The sequence below is a fragment of the Aulonocara sp. 'chitande type north' Nkhata Bay genome, linkage group LG10 (genome assembly GCF_057382095.1).
Source record: "Aulonocara sp. 'chitande type north' Nkhata Bay isolate Kocher_YH1m ecotype deep benthic linkage group LG10, A_spYH_male_GT1.1, whole genome shotgun sequence".
In the NCBI taxonomy this organism is placed as follows: Eukaryota; Metazoa; Chordata; class Actinopteri; order Cichliformes; family Cichlidae; genus Aulonocara; species Aulonocara sp. 'chitande type north' Nkhata Bay.
This window is the reverse complement of record NC_141353.1, coordinates 21,770,523-21,793,102: the sequence shown is the minus strand read 5'-3', so window position 1 is coordinate 21,793,102 and position 22,580 is coordinate 21,770,523. Positions and strand designations below refer to the sequence as shown.

The 22,580-nt window shown below is 40.8% G+C and overlaps 1 protein-coding gene across 5 annotated transcripts in view; it reads left to right on the top strand.

Annotated features, from left to right (window-relative positions):
* The window catches only part of LOC147320870 (transcription factor COE1-like), a 92,047-nt gene extending 70,352 nt beyond the window's left edge, over positions 1–21,695 (top strand). Inside the window, exons 11-17 of one of the 5 annotated variants that reach the window (XM_086309079.1) lie at positions 2,232–2,320; positions 10,607–10,672; positions 10,757–10,919; positions 11,818–12,000; positions 12,733–12,930; positions 14,964–15,032; positions 16,434–21,695. In XM_086309079.1, coding sequence (XP_086165205.1) covers positions 2,232–2,320; positions 10,607–10,672; positions 10,757–10,919; positions 11,818–12,000; positions 12,733–12,930; positions 14,964–15,031 — 767 coding nt within the window. In that variant the 3' untranslated portion in view covers position 15,032; positions 16,434–21,695. Of the gene's footprint in view, positions 1–2,231; positions 2,321–10,606; positions 10,673–10,756; positions 10,920–11,814; positions 12,001–12,732; positions 12,931–14,963; positions 15,033–16,433 lie in introns of all 5 variants that reach the window. The other 4 variants (XM_086309078.1, XM_086309082.1, XM_086309081.1 and 1 more) reach the window with 4 other exon arrangements.
* Positions 21,696–22,580: the final 885 nt, after the last annotated feature.

The window sequence follows — 22,580 nt, the reverse complement described above, 5'->3', positions numbered from 1 at the left end:
TGGGATGTGATGGAACAGGGAGATTGAAATCATGGATGAAACTGCAGCAACTGTTTGATGCTGTCATGTCAATATGGACCAAAATCTCTCAGAAATGTTTCCAGCACCTTGTTAAATCTGTGCCGTGAAGACTTAAAGCAGTTCAGAAGACACAAGGGAGTCATACCTGATATTAGTGTGTCTGATAAAGTGACCGGTGATCTTAAACTTGAATTTGATGTTGCTACTCAGTGACGTTATAGTCCCATGTGATGCCCAGAGTGTAGAATAAAGGCATAAAAGAAACAGGTCTGTTTGGCCTGTTTTTGTTCTCTTACATGCATCTGAAGAAACACAATTCAGCTTTAATTCATCACGTTTTCTTAACAGCTAGGCTTTCTTCAAGTTTTATAAATTTAAAATCTGAAGTCAAGCATTCAACATTTAACAGCGTTCTGCTTCGGGAGAATATCCACAGTAGTTGCTGAGAGATGTATTTTTCTCAGTTACAGTTTCCCAGCCCGATTTTGAACTGCCGACCTCTCAGTCACAAGCCCTCATCTCTAACTTCCAGGCTTCTGTTGGCTCATGCTGAGCAGGTTCATTATTTTCCAACCCAGTTTTGCCAGAAAAACCCCCCAAAAAACGCTTCTTGATACCAGCATGTTCCTTGGGAACAAAATGTCACAAAATGAGATGTCATCCTCTCTCCTCTCTAGTGAGATCTCCCCGTGCTGATTGCCATAGATGTTGTGATTCTGTCTGTTTATGCGCGCTCAGGCTGAGCACCGGCAACAAGAGCATTAAAGGTGCTACTCTAACTTGTTGTTTTTGAGAAAAGGATAGCATCTTTTGACTTATCATTTATCCGCTGAACTACTAGGAGGTTGAGGCGATGAATGGGAAGGCCTTTGAATTTTTGGTTTATCGTAAATCACCATTAATTTACACAAATATGAGTTTATTGTCTGACTTTGCCCCCAAGAAACACACAGACATATTCTGCTAAATGTAAATCTTGTAGGAAAGTCATCTTCCTGATGACTTAAAGCAAGAGGTGAGAGTGAGCTCTGTTTTTATCTCTCAAGGTTCATGACCAGTCCCTAGTTGTACATTTTACAATATATGACACCAGTGGGATTTTGCTGCAAATCAGCAAAATTGCTTCAGACCGTAAAAGTGGTTAAAAGCACATGGAAAAAAGCAAAGCTGACATTTCTAGAAACAGCAGATGGTGGAACAAGAAGTGAAAGGCTGATGGAAAATCTTATCATACATGTGTAGCCTATAAAAAAAATGTGGTAAAGAAGCTACAATATTGTTGTTGTTGTGACAGGAAGCCTTTGGGATTGTGGTAAAGTGCTTTTTAAAGGATGCAATCTGTGTTTTTATATTAAGATATGAGTTACATGACTTGCATGTCTATCACATAATTTAGAGTAAAATAGATAAATACTACCTGTCTCTGAGACTCCCTTCAGGAACATATACAGAAGCAAGTAGCTACAGAGACCCACAATATCTATCTGAGGGCTAAAATGAATTAGGTCTGCCTTTACCAGATGAGTATTTTATTTTTAGCAAACCAAGTCTAAGGCCTAAAGACTAGTTGGGGCACCCCTTTTAGCCTCCAGTAGCTAGGGATAAAAATCTGTTTTCCCTGACTTGTTGGTGAGGGTTGATGGAGGTCGTTGGCTGTCGCTTGGTTGAATCAGTTCCAAAGAGACTCCTGCACCAAAAAAAACCTGAAATCTGAAAAAAGCATCCTCCTCCTCCGTACAGTAGTGGTAAGATCCAGTCGTGAAATTTGAAGGTAATAAAGAGCCATAAAGTGCTTTCCCCTCCTGTTAGCAGCTAAGTGATGGACATATTAAAGTGAGCCTGTAATATCCAGCAGGAGTTGGTGGAGGTCTAGCCTTGAAGATGGATTTAGATGGACACAAATATAATGTGTAAAGTGGCACTTTGTGCTGACAAGCTTGCAGCATGAATTTAACAGGTAGTGATTTAGAGTTGTGTCCACAGCTTGTTTCTGTAGCCACTGATTGGCTGAATAAACACTCAATGCAGGTGCAAAGTTGAAAGATTTAAACTCCCAGTTATTGAGTTATGGGTTTATGTCAGAAAACTTTCCAGCTACACCCACAAGTGCAGCATGATGTCAACACTGGAGATGGAGTGTTTCCAGTTGTTCTCAGGAAATTTCCATATTACTTATTCCCTCTGTTTCTGTTTCTCTTTGTCCTCTCCAGCGTTAAACGAACCTACCATCGACTACGGCTTCCAGAGGCTACAGAAGGTCATTCCTCGGCACCCTGGTGACCCTGAGAGGCTGCCAAAGGTACCGAAACAGTTCACATTCACAACTTGCCCATTTGTACCACAGCTTGTTGGACTTAGAATAAAACAAGAACTTGTCTTTTGTTTAGGGATATTTCAAAAAGGACAGAAACTGTAGCTTTACAAAGATGTGAATGAAAGAACTTTGTGCTTATATTTTATTTGCTTTGTATATGCTTGTTTTTTATATTTCTGACGAGAATATGTGTTTTTAAATCTCCTGTGGGCTGTTCTTTTACCTCTTTGTGAACCCTTTGTGTGTCAGTTTCTTAGCTCCACATTTACAGGGTGAGTGCTTGAGTCTCTTCCAGATCAGAGAGTCATATCTGATTATTTGTTTATCAGCTGGAGATCAAGCAGCGTGTTTAAAGGTTCAGCAGATGTAAACAATTAGCACCAAACGATGAGCTCCGCTTTGATACCAAACTCTGTCATCTTGCTCTGTACATGCAGGATGACTTCTCTCAAAGTGTGTGTGTGTGTGTGTGTGTGTGTGTGTGTGTGTGTGTGTGTGTGTGTGTGTGTGTGTGTGTGTGTGTGTTCACAAGTCGACCTGTTTCAAGTCTGAAATTGTGTATCTGTGAAGGCAGAGGTCATGCCCTTGTAAACAGCTGCTGTTGATTGGTTCGCCATTCCTGCTGGAACTAGTCCATGATTGGCTGTCTTTGCTGTGACATCATCAAAGAGTGGGCGCTGGTCACGATGTGATGGATGTGGTGATACAGCTGTGTCATCACGGTCATGGTGACACCCTGGATCAACCACATGTGTTATCAATCAGATGTAATGTCCACCATCACCGTGGGAACGTGTTCAATACGTTACGCAATAAACATAACTGGTGGATTTGTTGCTTTCACTTATGGTAAACAGTAATGAGCTCACTGTTGCTTAAAAGCTAATAAACCTACAGTACGGTCAAATTTAGAAATGAGATGATGAGGATCAAAACATCAACCTCCTTTATAGTAGGTGACCTGCTCTACTACCTACAGCCTGCTCTACAGCCACCCTGGATGGGGTCCTGGATGTCATAGTGAACATGTAGCTGAGTGTAATTATCATTTTTTCTTATTCTTAAGGTTTACAGTGCTCTGCTGAGATGAGCCAGAGACACAGATAATATCTGCGCCATAAATTAAGGTGTAAAATAGTTAAAAAAAAAAAATGGTCACATGTACAGTACAAAATGTGACCTTTAAGGCGGGAAAACTTTTAAAACCTTATTTGTGGCAAAGTCAGTAACTTTTCTCAGATATCAGCAATAGTTCCATACATGCATTTTGATATAACTGATCATTAAGATTAAAGTTGTAGCTTTCTCCTTTTTCAATGAGATAAAAGTTTGTCCTTGTTGCTGATAACTCCCCAGGGGCTTTTTAAGATGACTGCCAAGTGGAAAGACTTTCTCCTAAAAGTTCTGCTTTAGTTTGGTGATAACACCCCCAGGAGCTGCTCGAACATGGAAACCCATGTCATGAAGCTCCTAGACCACGTTATTTGTGCTGATTTTAATGCTGAAGGGGGTTTGTAGCTTATCAGCTTTTGAATCAGCAGAGCGTTAGCAGTTTTTATGCACTGGAGCTCAGCACTCAGCAGCCCCACTCTGTAACTTTACCCGGTCTGTCACTTTGTGTCTGAGTTTCTGTGGAAACTTCCCAAACTGACTTGTTGCATTGGTGGCATCCTACTACAGTACCACTCTGAAACTCAGTGAGCTCTTTAGAACATGCTTGATTTTATACAGCAGTGACAATGGACCGAAAAACATCTAAAATTAAATGTAATTCAGATGTAGGATCTAAGAGGTGCAGCCCAGTACTTTTGTCCATGTAATCTACGGTAGCAACAATCTGTTCTTAACATTGCCGCCTAACTCTATCTTCGCTTTATCCCATAACCATGCTATTTCCCTACTCAAACCTATACTATATTCACCGTGCACAAATATTCATAGTCTTGTCTGAGGATGGATCGCAGCTGTAGGGGTATGACCATCAACATTTTGTCTTAACCATTTAATCATGGGTGATATAGTAGTATGATTGTTATTTGGACAAGTTTTTCAAGTCACTGCTTTAAAGAATACATTTAAATCAATTTACAACCCAAACAATGGGATATTATGCAGCTCACTGTTGTGAGTTGTGAGTTGTGAGTTGTGAGTCACTCTCCTGGTCCATGACGCCAATGGTTCAATACTTCTCAAGAATAGGAACAGTTAATTTCAGTATATTTTTGCACTGATTAAACAGGCACCTCTTTAATGGTCTGCGTATGCAGGCAATTCTAAGATAGTTCAGTGTAACTCATTACCTATGGTCCATTTGTTGTTTGTTGTGTTGCACTGGGCAGATTGAAAATGTGTTTTGCATTTTTAAGGCTTAACATAAATACAGCATACATTGTGCAAAAAGTTATCGCAGTCAGGGATGGATATGAGGAATGAAGCCAGCCCATCAGAGAAGATTTAACTCTTTTAAAAGCTTTTCTGAGCAGGCCTGTCCTGTTTCAGCTTACTATAAATGCAATAAGTGCTGCAGAAAAATCTGTGCAGGAAATGAGGTTCGCAACCTGAAGCGTGCAATACCATAAGTGATGTTAGTAGGAGCTTCTGGTAAAGGCTGAGTCAGAGAAGTGACTGACTCACTTTTTCAAGCATAATCGGACTTTCTGCTTAATTTGTGAGCAAGAGACACGCCCTGCTAACATGTAATACATAATGCTTCCAGCTTGTTTTGTTGTGTTTCACATGAAATCGAAAAGGGGGGGAATAATAAACTTAGACCACACTGAAAAATCTGCTGTGTTTGAGTTGAAGCTTTCTGCAAAATATGCTGGTAATGTGACAAAATTGCCACTTAACTAACTGGCAACACTGGATGCTAATTAAGTTTTTTCTTCTGTTTCTTCTTCTTGCACATAGCAGGTGTGCATTCCTTAATCCAAAAAACTCTTCATGAGAAAAGTGATGAAAAGTGAAATATTTAAAGGGGGAGTTGAACAATCTTGCCTTATCTCGGCCTTAGTTGACATATTTTCTTTTTTTTGGCTTAAGTTTGTCAGTTAAAAAAAAAACAAATGAGCACGCCGAGCAAATAAATGTATCCATAAATACCTTTAGAACCAAATATTATCACATCTGACCCCAAAGCACTATAAAGTATTTTTTTCTTGGACTGTTTTTTTTATTTCATTTTATTTCATTTTTTTACTCCCATCAAAACTGGTCAGGCTCATTATTGAAGCCATGGAAAATATTTTTATATAAAGCTACAATCAGAGCAACCAAAGTAATGCCATGCATTGATCAGGTGTCACACTGAAGCAACAGATGATAAAGAATTAATCAAAGCCAAACATGAAGCATCTCCCAGAGATTTTCAGTCATGGTGAGATCAAGATGAAGTTCTTCGGGAGCATGAGAAGTGAGGTTTAAGATAATAAGCGTCTGTTCACCAAGGGACATGTCACAGTTTCTTCAGGCACAGGGTAAAGGGTGAAAAACATGGCAAATGAGTTCAGATCACTTTTGAAATTAGACAATGATTGACAAAAGTCTGAGAAAAACAAGTGTACAATCCCATCTCCCCCTCACCTCTGTTCATGCATTTCTCTGAGGCTTACAGCACTGTGGAGCCAATTTACAAAAAAAAGAAAGAGATCATTCTGATGACAGAAAGCTTTTAAAGCCAGACTTTATTTGAATACAGTCTGTACTTTCTTTGTTATTAACTGTGTTATACCGTCAGTGCTCCCACTTTAGATCAAGGTTCATCGCACATGCTTGTATCTGCTTCTGTGTGTGAGTGTGTCTTTGTGCGTGTGATGCATGTGTGTGGCCGTCGCTGGGTAATTCATCATTTTGTAGCCGTGTGGTCGATCAAACTGAGACTTCATTATTGCTGCTCACCAAAGAGAGAGGGAGAGAGAGAGAGAGGGAGGGACTGCATGGGGATTTGTCTTATCTGTTAGTGCGATGCTGGATACATAAGAGAACAATATGAAAATGGTTATAATGATGGCGAGTATGTGCATGTGAGCAGGTGAGCGAAATAAGTTTGGGCGATGGAATATAGTGGGGGTGTTTCGGTTGGCGCCAGAGCCACACACATGCAGACACACACACGTGTACACACACCACAGTCTTGGCTGCTCATCCTGAGAATCGATCAGCCCATTTATCGAAGTTATAGGAGTTTGTTTCCAGGCCTAAAAAGAAGACAGACGGACAGACGGACAGACAAACAGGCGGGGCAGTGGAGTGTGTGAGAGGATTACCAGTGGACAGCCGATTCGATAATTGTTCAGTGAACATTCAGGGGATTTTGTTGGCTACACACACACAAACACACACACACACACGAACACACAGCAATATTCAGCTGCCAGTTTGTGTCACTGTGATCTCTTCAACATCCAGCCATATGTACGTGCACGTACACTTTCTGTACACAGCGACGCACATATGGACCGTTACGCCTGAAGACACATACAGTAGGCTGTGTTTTCAACATCACGAGTGTCATTTTATTTTGAAAAGTCAGCGACTTTTCTATAGTGGTTTCCATCGTTTTTAACATTAACCTGGTTTTAATTCATAAAACCTGAAGAATAGTTATGAGAATTCCCCATCAGATCACCATTTTAAGGTTATATTTGTTCAGATAATAATCTTGCTTCTTATCTGGGGTAAAGATACATTTTGTAAAATCAAGGGCCAAATTTTGCATGTGCACATCACCCACCCACTGCTCGTCATCTGTGTGAGTGATTGCTCAGTCCTCACTCGATGTTTTACCTCAGTAAAAACTTTTCTATTAAGTTTCATTAAGTTCATTTTGAAAATTATCCTCCCTGCTAGAGTAAAAAAGATGATAAGTCTGGGTTTGCTTTAGGGTGGACCCGAGAATGCAGTGTTTCTGCCTCTTCCTCCCTCATGGTGTGACGCGACGCTCAACTCGAGGCTTCAAAAGTAAAGTCCACAAATTCACTTCAATTCAGTCTTACTTAGAGCCAAATCACAACAACAGTCACCTCAATGATGGTGGTATATGTTATAAGGTAGAGACATGAACAGGTGATGCTTCAGTGTCGTAATGGAAGTGAATTGGTGCAGTTCACACATTTCTTTTCTTGGTAAACGGTTATTTGGGAAGCATATTTTCCTTTTGTTGGATCATTCGACACAGACACGTCTCTCTCTTTTCCTTAAGTTCAGGTTTTGGGTGTTCATGGTTTTAAAGGTTGACCAGTATGTGTCACCCTTGTAAGAGTGGTGACTTCCTCTGGTGACTCACTCAGCTGACATTGCTATGCAACTCCTTTTGATGATGTCGTACATAACTGAGGTCATGTCATCAGCATCACCATTATGAGTAACTGTGGTGATGCATGAACACACATATTTGAAACTACTCTAAATCCGTGTGTGTGTCACACATATCTTTGTTGACACCACCTCACCACCCATGAGAAGAAATAAAATCTGAAGCCTCAAGTACTAACACTATCTGGCAGCGTTTTTAGCAAGAGAAGAAACGCTCCCTAAAGGACGTGTGTATGAGTGAACACGTCAGTACCTCTGTATCTGTGTGTGATCGGACCTGATATCTCCCGTGAGTCCACATGTAAAGTATGACATCATCTCACTGCGAGGTGTGACCCTGCATGTACGGCATCCCTAATGGCGCATTAGAAGCGGATCGGGCAGCTAATGTGCCAGCATTAGGGAGGAATAAGTCATGTGTGTGCCGTGTCTGTGCCGGCCTGGCACACGCACGTTACACACACATCTGACCCCGCAGAGACTCGGCTCAGCATTTCCTGGTCCTAATGCATACAACATGTGTGTGTCTGCGTGTGTGTGTAATGTATGGTTATCGCATTAGTGCTGGTCATAACTCAGACAGTAAAAGCACCTAGACACCTCCTGTTATTCTTTCTCTTTGCCAGCAGATCTGCCTTCCCTTTAGCTCACCTCCCGCCTCTCTCTCTCTCTGTGAGTCTGGCAGACGAACTGTTTGTCTGCATTTTTACCCGAAACAGACAGGAATAGATTATGCTAAAGGTTACAAAAGTCTGGAGAAGCAGTTATATAAACTCAATCAAGGACTTGCATCCTTTATTCGATCCAATGTTGAGTTGGAAAAGTGACAAAACACAAACGCACAAAATTGAAATGACAAATGAGTGCTTGTCAGGTATATATTCCATAAATACCTGACAATAGATGAAATGTGACATGATCAAGAAAGAATCAAGCAGAGATAAAAAGCTGTAAAATTGGACTTTATTGCAGCAATTAAAGTAAACAAAAGGATTCATGGTTAACAAGTAAACATTTCAGAGATGGTTTCCATCACTTGTCATAATTCATCATTATCCGCAGTAAGCCGAGACAGCAGTTGATGGGCAGAAACACGAAGGAGGTGGTTGATCCAAAAACACCCCAGTGAGTTTTGATTTGGTGATTTGCATGTCAAAAACATCCATGCAAACATCTAAACTTGGACAGGATTATGGAAATAAGTAATAAAGTCCACTCTCTGTACCTAAACTTTTACATGTAAATCACCAGATGAGCAGTTTTTAAACGGAAACCTGAAATATTTAGACACGTGCAACTTTTTAAGCAAATTTGAACTTTTTACCTAGTTTCTGAAGCGGCTGCAGGCTGTCGAGGCCCTTAGGACGTCAAAACTGGATCGTTGGGCTTTTTGACAACCCGTTAAGTCTCATTCACGTCAGCTAAACGTAGCTGGAAGTGTTACTTATCTGTATTAGCCAGGAGGTAATCTGACGAACATACTTTCCTATTTACGGACAAGCACAACCTGAAAGATTAATTAGGTGATGTATGTGTGCGTCTAAATATGAACAAAGTATTCAGAGTGCATCGATTCCAGACACTTGAATCACGTAGCAGCCAAAGCCTGCAGACCTGATAATGATGATGTTACCAGAGGATCATCTTTCCTTCCCGTTTATCAGCTACTGGCCTTACTGGAACCACTCGAACAGTCAGGATCAGATTTCTGTGTGTGTGTGTGTGTGTGTGTGTGTGTGTGTGTGTGTGTGTGTGTGTGTGTGCGTGCGTGCGTGCGTGCGTGTGTGTGTGTGTGTGTCTCTCAGCTCACCAGTCTAATAATGAGAGGTTAACAGAGAGGCAGCCAGACCATAATAATGTGTAAGAGATTGAATTTAGCACCGTGGACAGGCACACTAAAACTGCTGACTGGCTCTGTGACCTCACACACGCACACACAGACACACACTGATGGAGAGGCAATATGTTCCACCAGGCACAAACTCGCAGGAGAGCACACATGCAGCCAACTGTAAGTACGTGTGTGAGCGTGTCACACGGTGCAGGTTAATACTGTGAAGCACAGAGTAATTTTCTCTCTGTCACCGGGCAGCCTCACGCTGTGGAAACGACAACACATTAACTGTTAAACAAGACACCTTAGACCCCGGGGTGGGCGCAGAGAGAAAGAGGAAGAAACCAAGAGGGCGGGCGGGTGAGGAAGCAAGGAGAAACAATAAAGAGGCTTGGCAAAAGAGCAAAACAGAGTGGAAGACGGAGGAGACGATTCCCAGCATGTGTGCAAAATGGCAAAAAGGAAGTGGAGGAGAAACACTTGAAGCTGGACCAGGAAAGCAGAAGAAGGGGAGGGTGTGGGGAGGACTGACATGAACAAGTGGGGGAGGGGAAGGCATCAAATCCTTAAATAACTGATTGCACTTTCCATCACAAGATCCAGAAAATGTGAATGAAAACTAGCTTAATCTGGCTTTATTGGTCACCTGGCCTGTTAAACAAATAGAGCAGCACGAGACCAAAACTACTCACACTATGGTCTATTTTGAACAGAGATGCACGGCAGAAGAGCCTGCAGCACTTTAGATTGACTTCAGAGTATATTTTAAATACCTGTCACCTTAAGATGTCATTAAGATGCACAGGCACATAAAAGCACTTGACTTGACAGCAGGTAATCTGCCTTTAAAAGGACTGAGGAGCAATTTGTTTATCGTGAGTAGATGGTAAAATGGATGTGAAGTAAGGGGAAAGGGAATGCACATGTGTATCATTTAGCAACTATTATAAGTGGAAATTATGGGTGTGCCTTCAGGTGTGTGAAGCTCAATTTTACTTTATGGATTCAAAGTTTTTCATACTTTCCGTCTCTTAAGGAAATGTAAGTAGACAGAAGGAGACAGTTACAGGTGATTAACTGTAATACGTGCTGCTGTCTTCAACTTTTCTCTCTCTTTGTGTCAGGAGGTCATTCTGAAGAGAGCAGCAGACCTGGTGGAAGCCCTCTATGGTTTGCCTCATAATAACCAGGTACACATGCACACACCGCATGGAAAGAGGGAAATCAGTACTTTGCCATTGTGTTTATTCTAAAGCGCTTTCTTCTTCCTGCAGGAGATCATCCTCAAACGTGCAGCAGACATCGCAGAAGCTCTTTACAGCGTTCCTCGAGGTCACACCCAGCTTTCCAGTTCAACTCACAGTGGCATGATGGGAGTCAACTCTTTCACCGGGCAGCTGTCCGTCAACGTATCCGAACCCTCACAAGCCAATCAGGGTAAGAATTTGTCATCATGCTGTTTAGCATTTGCCATTAAATACTTAACATCGCTACAGCGCAGCCTAAAAACACCATATGAGCTCATTTTATTACATATTTGCAGGAACATATTTAAAATCGGTTTAAAGGGAACTTTGTAATTTTTGGTTTTAAATCAAAGACAGGATATTTGTTTCTTTATCAGCCATCCCATAGTATTTAATCTCTATAAACATATATATTTATTATATATATTTATATACAGAATCTGAAGGCAAGACTCAAACTCTCTGGTCTCTGTTTGGAGCTACCTGACCTACTGACCAATCATGTTTAAACAGGCTTCAGCTACATCTTCTTCCTCTTTAGGCTGCTCCATTTAGAGGTCACCACAGTGGATCATCCCAAGCATCCTCCTCTGTCACACCAAACCTCTGCATGTCACTACATCCACAAACCTCCTCTGAGGTCTTCCTCTTTTCTTCCTGCCTGGCAACTCTATATTCAACATCCTATGTCCATTATATCCACTTTCCCTCCTCTGCACATGTCCAAACCATGTCAATCTTCCTCTTGGCAAGGAAAAAAAAATCACTGTGCAAAGCAAAAGAGGGGTTTCATTTTCTGAAATTCTACCTCAGGCCCATTGCCAATTTAGTTTTGTTTATTCACTATTTTAAATTTTAATTTATAAAAAAAGAACAATACATGGAACAGGAAGTCTGTTCTTTGGCTACACTGGAAGCCCTGGAAATCTTCAATGTCCACACACTCCATGCTTCCACTGTTCCACTTTCTGTGGAGTTCTGTTCTGCAACCAGGGAAATGCTAAATTGAAACTTCCCGTGTGTGGAGATGTGTATTATAAATTATTTTAATTAGCATCACTTCAGTCCTTTTTCCGTATTTCCAGCAGGTTTTGTGCGCAGCAGCAGTAGTGTGTCACCCCACGGTTATGTGCCCAGCTCCACACCTCAGCAGACCAGTTACACCTCAGTCACCAGCACCATGAATGGCTACGCCAACAACACCGGCATGACCAACCTGGGAGGCTCGCCCACTTTCCTCAATGGCTCTGCAGCCAACTCGCCTTATGCTAGTGAGTGGATCTGTGCACCTTTACAATGTGTTTGCACCGCTGCCATTTAATTTCAGGTCCTCCACACTGCCCACATACACCATCAGTACCTTCAGACTCACAGATGAAAGCAGCACCATGCACTCACATACAAACGCATACTGAACCGCGCACGCGCAAAATGCCTGTGGACAGAAAGTGAAAGTCTCAGATGTGCTGTGTGGAGATTCCCCCATGGGGCTTTCTGTCACAGCGTCTTCAAAAACAATCACCAACTCACGGCTCATCGCTCCATTTTGTCCTCCGTCCATCTCTTCCCTCCTTCCCAGAGTGCCTTTTATCTGACAGCCACACCTCTTCTCCCTCTGTTGGTTAATTGCATCCCATTTCCATTTAGCAGAAAGGAAAGACCAAAAAAAAAAGCAGAGAGGGAGGGAAGAGTGGAGCCACGTAGAGAGAAGCGAGATTTTTTTGTTTGAGAAGAGTAAACTGGAAGACTGGAACCATCTGGTGACACTTCCCATGAAGTTCATTTTAAGCCACATGCAATAGATGGACATCTGACAACTCTGGAACCTGATTTGTTTACAATGAAAAGCAAATTTTGCCTGTATTTGCACACCATGAGCACACTTTATATCTCAAATAGGGAAGAAGGTGCTCCCATTTCATTCAAAAGAGAATCAACTATTAGTTTCTGAAGCTTTAATCATTTTTATTTTAATTTCTGTCTGCTCTCTCCTGTCTCTCCAGTTGTTCCATCCAGTCCTACTATGGCCTCCTCCACCTCTCTTCCCTCCAACTGCTCCTCCTCTTCTGGTGTCTTCTCCTTCTCTCCAGCCAACATGGTGTCAGCAGCAGTTAAACAAAAGTCCGCCTTTGCTCCGGTAGTCAGGCCCTCGTCGTCCCCTCCACCCTCCTGCACCAGTGCCAACGGCAACGGGCTTCAAGGTAATTTAGCATGTTAGTCTATCATATGGTGCTTCGAGGTAGGATTTTCCCCAGCACATGAGTTTAGGATGATTTCGTTCCTGTTTTTTCAACTAGTCTGTCACATCATCCTCTAACTCCTCTCAGATCCTTACTGCATTGTGAGCACATGCACACACTGTTTTAGGGTTAAATATTTTAGATTAATGAGTTTCTTTGGTCCAAACTGGTCCCAACATCCCCTGTGGCGTTCCTGTTTATTAGTGAAATAACGGAAGAGCTATTGACTGGATTGTAATGAAAATGGGTACAATGCTATTCCAAATAGATTCAATTCAGAGTCTCGAGAGTCTGCATGCTTATGGTAATAAGGTGATTCTGGGCTAAAATGACTTTCACTCATTAGTATTAATTTTCTCTTTTCTGCGCTACAGGCCTGAAACACTACAGGCAACAATATCTGTGGTGTAATGAGGCTTATCCAACTTAAAAAATGCTAAACTAATTCTCCTCTCTTAACTTTGCCACTTTTGAATAATAAAAATATCCCTTCCAAAGCTTTAAGTTGAATCTGGAAAGTTCTCGTCCCTTGCCACTTAGAATAGCCCTTATACACCGACATAAGTTTATGACTGGAAAAGGAAGGAAAATGTAAACGCGGAACTTTAATTCAGTGTTATAAAAGTGCAGTTAATGGGTCAGTGGCAGCATTTTATGAAGCTGCAAGTGCAACAAGAAAATAATCCAATGCTGTATTTCTTTCAGTCCTAGCTCATGTCACATTGTGCTATATAGCAGCTCAGAATGAGACCAAGGCAACATTTCTCTTCTGTTTCATAGCAGACTAAACATTATCCAACACTTACAAATACAGCTGCTATTAAGAAATGTTGCAGTCTCTATAAAGGTTAAAACGCCATAAACAACCACAAAGATGACAGCCACCTTCCCCTAAATCAGACAAACGCTAAATAACTGTGTTGGATGTTAACATTTGCAGCCCTCAGAATATTTTTGGTTCCCCAAGGCCTCAGCCATACAGGCCTAGAGACTAGTTGGCAAACTGATGCCAGCTTGCCATTGCTATGGAAAGGTATGTGCTACCTAACCAGCTGGTTTAACGTTTCTGGAGGTTGCTGCCTGTTCCTAGTTGAAATCAGTCACATAGACTGATTTCATGAACTAGACGTGTCCTTGATTCAACACAGCTGACTTAAATGGCTAAATTACCTCCTCAACATGTCTTGAAGTTCTCCAGAGGCCTTGTAATGAACTAATCATTTGATTCAGGTGTGTTAACCCAGGGTGGGATCTAAAACCTGCAGGACACCAGCACTTGAGGCCTGGAGTTGCCTACCCCTGCTGTAGACGGTCTTGTCTACAAACACCGTCCAGCTACTTTCCAAACTGTAGCAAAACTGTGAAAAGTGTAACTCAAACTGGAAATGGCGATTGTTTGACTTTAAAGTAAATGTCACGTGTTTTGAACCATATTGGTTACAGGTATAACCTTTACTTTGAAGGCAAACCTTCTTTTACCATTTTCTGTTGCACTTTTTCACGTTGTACTCCCACTCGGCAAGTAGTTAGCAAGTATTTGCAGACAAACGTGAAAAACTACCGACAACAACAATAACTTTGGTGATTTGTGAGAGTCACCAACCTCCAGCAACCACTGCTAGCCATTTGAAGAATGTATCATGTCCAATATGGCAGACAAAGTGCGCATTTGTCACATCTGGAAACCTTAATACCTCTTTGGGAGCAGCGCCATGGTTGCCAACAGGCTGTCTCTAGGCCTGTGTAACTAAGAGTAAATTGGCAAGCAGTGACCAAAACTTTGAGAACGCCACGTTTAAACTATTTAAATAGCTTTTTTTTTTTTACTTTAAACTATTGTATCTAAGTTTTATTTTTGTTTTGCTTAATAGTTTGGATTAAAACATTTTCAGTTCTTTTTCCTGTCTTTTCTTTTTACTTCTAACCTCCCCTCTTTATTATTCCTCTGAACTGCCACCCTTCCCTTATCATTTCTCCCTTCCTCTCTCTACCAGATCAAACATTTGTGGACTCTAGCAAGTACTCAACAGCCAGCTCTCTACAAGGCCTGGCCTTCACCTGAAGTATGTTCCTCTACTGATTCTTCCTTCAGCTCTGTTAACTCATTACATTGGAACATTTACTCAACTAATTTCACTGAAGCAACCATTGCCGTGTTTCACATCTTCCACTGAACGATTGCTCAAACACTTTCCTGCTTTTTCACCCTTGTACGGCTTTTCTTTCCCTCTCTCCCGCCTCATCGCCAACTCTTCATTCTTCTCGTGTACAGATCAAGAAATTTGTTTTGCTGGGTAACTCCTCCCTGTCTTCCTATTGGCTGGGAAGAAAGATGGGAAGTTAGATATTTACAAAGACCCCCACCCAAAAAAGACATTTGGAGTGGAAAATTTATTGCTCAACATCACTGGCTTTGTGTAGCTGTATGTGAGCGTGTGTGTAGAGTGAGCATGTGCGGGGGTGTGGGAACTCAAAGCGTAGCCTCAAAGCACAGCTGAAATAAACACATCCCACTTACAGCTCCACACACACACACACACACACACACACACACTTTCCTCTGTCACAGACACTGGGTGATCACACACTAGCAGCTTACTAGGGAGCGATCAACAATGACAGCTGTTCGACTCTCTTGACAGTTTTTACAGTCAGTCTACCTGCTCCATGGTGTGTGTGTGTGTGTGTGTGTGTGTGTGTGTGTGTGTGTGTGTGTGTGTGTGTGTGTGTGTGTGTGTGTGACTGAAAGGAAAAAACTGGAGGTTTTACTGAAACAATTTTGTCATGCTGGTACTAAAATAAATTAATCCTTTTTTTCTTGATAGTTTTCACTCACTGTGAAATAAAAAACTGTTCACTTAATAATTTCTCCAGTTTGCTGTGCACATTTCATGGGAACATACCTCTGTATTCAAAGCAACAGGGGCCCACCAAGGATAATGTGCAGGGCAAAGGTAGGGGTCAGGCAAGCAGTAGTTGTGGTTACGGTTGGGGTAATTCTCCAGGAAGTGAACATAATGTCCAAAGTAATGTCCTCTGAAGTGATGTAAACGCGGCTCTGTGTGTGCGACATGTATGTGTGTGTCACTTTTGGGCTGAGCTCTGCTTCTCACATGTTGACACCCATCCCTCGGGTTTAAAGGCAGCACATGCCATGATGCAATCTGTCAGGCACACGTACAAACGTACAGTTAAAATATGCCAACTGTTGCTGCGCATAATTAAATGTGTGTGAGCTTAAAAGATGCGTCCCCGCACCACTTTACTGATTTATTTGTCTATTGATGTTTTAAATGTCGCTTCGGTCACACAGCTGCGCAGATGGGAAAACATATTGATGTATTTAAAGGGGGGATTTTTTATGATGATGAAATATTTGGCTGTGTTTTTAACAGTTAATTTTTCCTTCTCTTCCCCTCCTTCCTCTCCCTCTTTTCTCTTTTTTTTCTCTTTCTCCCACCCAGCAGCAATCCCGGGAATGATCGTCCCACCCATGTAAAAGTGTGTGTGCATGATTTTGTGTGTGCGTGTGTGAGTGAGAGAGAGAGAGTTGAACCAAGCACACTCTCACTGATCGTGGTGGAGGCTTCAGTGTGAGTCTGACTCTGGTCGGCGATGGAAGGAGTTGTCCCGATTTGAAGGAACAAACCCAACTCAGGCCCTTTCTAACACAACAAAACAACTTCGAGAGAAAAAGAAGAAGAACAAAAAACAAACTGTTTGCAAGAAAATAAGTTGTTTAGACTTTGTACACCTTGATGCTTTTTATAGGAGAACGGCCACGCCTCTTACAACTCTCCAAGGACACAGGAAGTGTATTTATTTTGGAGAGAATCCACTTCCTCCCATGAGTGTTTGTTGACTTTTTTTTTCTTTTCACGCAACAGTTTATGTGTGATAATCATCTTCTAACTGTAACCTACACGAGGTGGTTTCTATTTAAGAAGTTTTGTCTTTAATGAAGGAGTAAAATGTGAAGCATACCTGATAATGATGAAGTGATGATGAGTCAAAATGATGATGAAGTCACAGGGTCAAATCCAGCCAACACAGACAAGCCAAACCAGACACTCACTCACACACGCTTTCACTTCTCTTTGCCAAATCCTTGCCACGCCAAGAGGAAAAAAGAGGAAGCTTCTTATCCGCATCTGATGCTCCAGTTTTAGCCATTTAAGAAGTTTACTTTGAGCCTCCTCTACATACATCTGTCCTGCATCTTCAGTCTTTCAGCCAACAGACTTGCTTCACTTGTAGTAGAAGATAGATTTGACAGTAGATGCATGTAAAAAGGAAACAAATGATCACAGATCCTTTCCCACACAGTAGTACATTATTTTTGTGTGCCAATAGCAGCTTCACTGCTCAGGATTTGACCCCTACCCTCAATTATCTCTGTTACAGCAACTGGTTGAGACGCATACAGCCGCAGAGACCTCTATGAGAGGGAGGACATGTCTTAAAAGACTGCTGCAATTTAGACTTTTATTTAGATGTGTGAGATTTGTTTTCTTGAGTTTTGTCATAATTGAAAAATATTTCTTTGGTTTTTTTGGTTTGCTGTGTTTGTTATTTTGTTTTTTGTTTTTTTATCAGCCGGCCAATCAGATTGTGCTTCTTTTTTCCTTGCCTGCTTTCTCATCTAGTTTGATTTGAAACTTGAGTGGGAAAAGTGCTGCGCTGCAACAAATGTCAAGTTCAAAACATTGCAACTGAGGATTAAGAACAATCGTTTTTTTCAAAAAGTGTTTGTGAAAACAAATGCCAACGAGTCCTTGCAAGAAGAACAGCAACATTAGACCTTTCAGCAGCTGCGCTCAAATGAAGAAAGCTTACGTTTTTGTAGTGACTGCAGTAATACAAGTGTGATTCTAGGATAGGTCAAGAAAACATGCAATACTAACAAAGAAATGCTCTTCATTCCACCTGAACCAAGTTGTATTTGTGCTTAATCGTTACTTTAATTCAGTTTTTTATTTTTATTTATATAGCATCAAATCACAGCAGTATTCGCTTCAAGGGGCTTTAGATCGTAAAGAAACCTCAACTATAAGACAGCCCCCTATGTATAAGCACTTGGCGACAGTGGGAAGGAAAAACTCCCTTTAACAGGAAGAAACCTCCAGCCGAACCATGCTTAAGGAGTGGCAGCCGACTGCTGCAATATGTTAGTGGTGAGGGAAGGAGGAGAGGACAAAACACACAGGAGAGCAAGAAATTAACAATAACTAATGATTAAAAAGTTGTGCATGCACATATAGAGAATGAAAGGATCGCCGACATCACTAACCTGTAATTCATAGTTTTGTTACATCATTTAAAAAAAAACCTGATATATTGTGTAATCCTGATAGGGACGTCATATTGTAATTCTGATGTTTATGTTTCATTCAGATGACTCATCGGTTCAGTATTTTGCACTATTTGTGACCTGAGGTATAAAAAAATGGCATTTTTTGCAGCGCAGAACAAATAGCCAGCAACATGTCTTAAATGCCCGCTGTGTAAAAACTAGCTGCAGTGTGTGTGTTTTTTACAGTCTTGAAGTCTTAAAATATGTTATTTTTGCCAAAGCCCTTTTTGAGACATTTATGCTTAAACAGTCTTACGCCACAATTATTAATATGATGTTTCTTGTCACACATCATAAAAAATGAAAATGCCATTTTAAGTTATCTGTCTGTGCTTAACACACAAGCACATCTTTAAGCCAGGTTTATGCTTTATGGTCCCTGCACTGGTTGTGTAACATGTCAAATGTGATGTCACAACGGCCCAGTCACTGTTTATATTGGTGCTCGTCCTGTCCCGCCATTTGCAAAAAGCCATGACGTAGGTATCCAGTCGTTAAGTCTGACGCAGTGTTGCCAACTTAGCGACTTTATTGCTATATTTAGCGAGTTTTCAGACCCCTTAGCGACTTAAAAAAGACGTGAAAGCGCGTATCTCTTTTACTCTGAACAAGCACCGGGTGCTGTAATGCAGTCAGTTCTTCTTTTACTCTTTTACTCTTATGGTGTTTTGTGGATCACAAGGTTTAAAACTACTTATAAACACACACACACAAAGTAACTCCACCAGAGTGCCTATTTCCGGTCACTTGCCGGTCCAAGCCCGGGTAAAGGAGCAGGGTTGGAATTGTGACATTAAGAAAAAACAATAATTGCTAAAAGAAATTTAATTTGTAGTTCTAAATAAACTCTAAATGCATTTAGGACGTTTTTTACTCACTTTATGTCTCTTCCACGATGTTATTTCTCTCTCCAACAACATAGGTTACAATTAGATTAGCATGACCATATATGCAAATTAGGCGATGATGTCATTTAGCGACTTCTAGCGACTTTTAGGACAACCAATAGCGATTTTCCTTACTGAGGAGTTGGCAACACTGGTCTGACGTCACTAGCCGTGTCTGGGCCTAAACTCCGCTGCAGGTCCATATATCAAACGATCACTATGGCATTACTGAGAGTTGAAAAATTGTCTAAAGTCTTTTATCTTTAATAAAATGATCAGTGTTCTGCTCTACCAGGTGTAACAACCGAGTTTAACATCCAGGCATCCATGAAAACGGAATTTATGACATTTAACGGAGTCAGAAGTTAGCAGGAAGTTAGCTCGCTAGCTTCTATCTAAATACAATATAGCATGTCCTGACTGTGGAGTTTTGGAAACAAATTAAAACCTACAGCTCTGTTATCACTTCCAACATAAATGAAGACAGAAAACTAAACAGCAGTGACGTTTGTAGGGTTACTGAAGTTTGGCTAGCTGGTATATAATGATGTGATACGTGACCGCTAGCGACACAGCTATGTTAGCATAATATAAACAAGCTAACTTTTTTTTCCACTCGATAAAAGTTAACGTGAGTGTTCTGGGTGGTCAGGAACAAATGTAATCGCATGGCAGGATGCTGTAAAAGGACCAAACTTCAGCCAGGAGAACAACTGAGATAATCCATCCACAATACGAGGTTAGTCATTCATATACTGCTGCATGGGCTGGGCTGTAGTTACATCCTAAGGTTTTAAAAACTGAGCTTAAATAAATGATTAGCGGTAATAAAAGCCGAGGGAGATCAACAGTGATCACTGACTGTTTTAGGAGCTTTTTGAAATTAAATAGAAGAAAATACATAACATTAAACATGTTAACAACACAAAAGCCATATTAAATGCAGACTACTTTAGGCCCGGAAGTAGGATTCGTCATGTCATCACTTAACGACCGGATAGGTTTTCTCTGGAAAGTCTCATCTTTTCAAGCTCATTCTTCTCTTCGTCTGGGAATCTCTCACTCATATCTTCAACCTGCTCCCATCCCCTCCCTTGGGTACAAAAATCGACAAGTGTATGACAAGCTGAAATGACACTAAAAGAGTGCTCCAGCAGTTGTGACATCACTTTTGGCAATTGCCTCAAACAGAAAGCTGAAAATGAATTTGATTCTGAACTGAACAGAAAATCACTTATTTAATATACAGATGTCATCTGTAATTATAGCCTGGGGTGATGTGGACCTAGAATGCCATAATGTTACTACAAAAAAACAGGGAAGAACATACTTAAAACGCTTCAATTCTTACATTCACCTCCTCAGCCAAGGGGCAGTAACCAGTAAGTCAGTAAAGCAAAACCCGACAACTGGGATTAAAAACACTTAAAAAAAATCAAGTAGAATGTCTTAAAATTTAACCTTTGAGATGTCAGGAAGCAAAAGAAAAATCCCTGAAAAAATGAAGGAAAATCCTGAAAATCGCCTCTGTAGAGCCGCAGATGTGTTCCTTATTTTATTTGTCTCGTGTCACGATTAACATGTTATAAATTAATCTTATTTGTTTTTGTATTATAGTGTCTGTTGTTAAAAGCCATACTTCCACTGCTAATTTCAATCAAACTAAAGCAAGCCATGGTGTACTTTTATATTGCGTTAGGAGGCGGATGTTTTTCTTTTTGTCATGTCGTTTGTACCATTCTTGTTACAGTTAGCACCATTTTTTGTTGCATTATGTAGATGTAGTGTTTATGAATATGTCCTTATGATTATTCGTGTTTGTCTTCCATTTGATGGATTTTAGGATTGAACAAAGTTGCTCAATGAAGGCTGAAAGGGATAAAGGAAAATTCTCCTGCTTTAGCGGGTTTTATGTCCTCTCTTTGCTTCCTTCCTCTGTTCATTCACCCTCCCCCTGCAATATTAAATCTGTATGTTTGCCCTCTTTTTCTTCTTTCCCTTCACTTACCCTTTAAATCAAATGAGCCACCTATTTATTTTATCTCAAATATGGGTCTGGTGACCACTGTTCTGTTTCTGGAGTGCCTGTGAGTGCGTGTGACTGTCTGTCATCTTTTTCCTCTGAAAGAAAAGTGACGTTCAAAAGCCGAGGAATGTTTTTTTTGTTGCTTTTTTTAATAGTACATATATAAATACCTGTACAGGAAGGTCTAAATAGAGCGTTTTGTTAAAGGAAGTAAGATCCAAAGCACTTGTCTAACAAAAGTAACACCATTTATCATGGCTTGTCTGCGTTCGGGCTTAGAGTGGTGGGCATCTTCTACACACACGTTATCAGCAGTATCAGTATGGAGGGGAAGAGTACAGAGGAAACTACTGTAAAGATGATAATGATGATTTTTTTCTCATTATTTTGAACTTTGAAGTGTAAAATAACTTTTTGACTCTCACTATATTTAATTAAAGTTCTTTCTTCTCTGTGAAAAGGTGTCGGTTACTGTCTCTAAAGTGCCACATAGAATGCAACACGCAACACACACATGCAAGGAAATTATGCAGTATAATTATTTCCTGAAAAAAACCACAGTACTTACTATTACTTACGGTATAATTATTTCTTCTTTGGGTAAAACTTAACTATAATAATGATAATTAACCATTTATTCTAGTACTGTATATTTACCCATAAGTCTTTGTAGGCCAATTTAATCGCAATCATGAACATAATCATAATTTCAAATAAAATACGTTTAAATTCTATTTGAGTCTAGGGGAATTAAACATTTTGTCATGGGCCATATTATAAAGTGATACCATTAGATTCTGTGTGTTTTTCCTTATGGATCCACCTGCATTAAAGGTGCAGTGTGATAGGTTTGTAGCTTGAACCCATCCGCTGGAACGTTAAAGGCAATATAATTACACTGCAAAGCAAGACACAAGTAGGCAAGCTTCTTCATGTTTCTCGTGCACGGGAGAGAACCGGACAGGCACCGTTCCTTCGCTTGACCCCAGTTGCTCTTGTCCGTTCTCCCGTACCACTGTTCTTTTATTGAGGTTACATGAATATGCATAAGTTCATTAACATATGACGTCTACATACACACAAAGAGTACCTTGCCTGTGTGTGTGTGTGTGTGTGTGTGTGTGTGTGTGTGTGTGTGTGTGTGTGTGTGTGTGTGTGTGGACTGCTGATCAAAGGGTCAAACATCCTTGGTCAGGAAGAGGGTAGCCTCCCCCTCCCCCTAGATGGTTCATCCTAGATAACACGGTGAGGAAGTCCTGCAGTTCATCTAAACAAAGAGCACTTAGACTAGAACAGACGCAACTACGTTAATCCTACCATAAAACAATAAGACACGGTATGACCT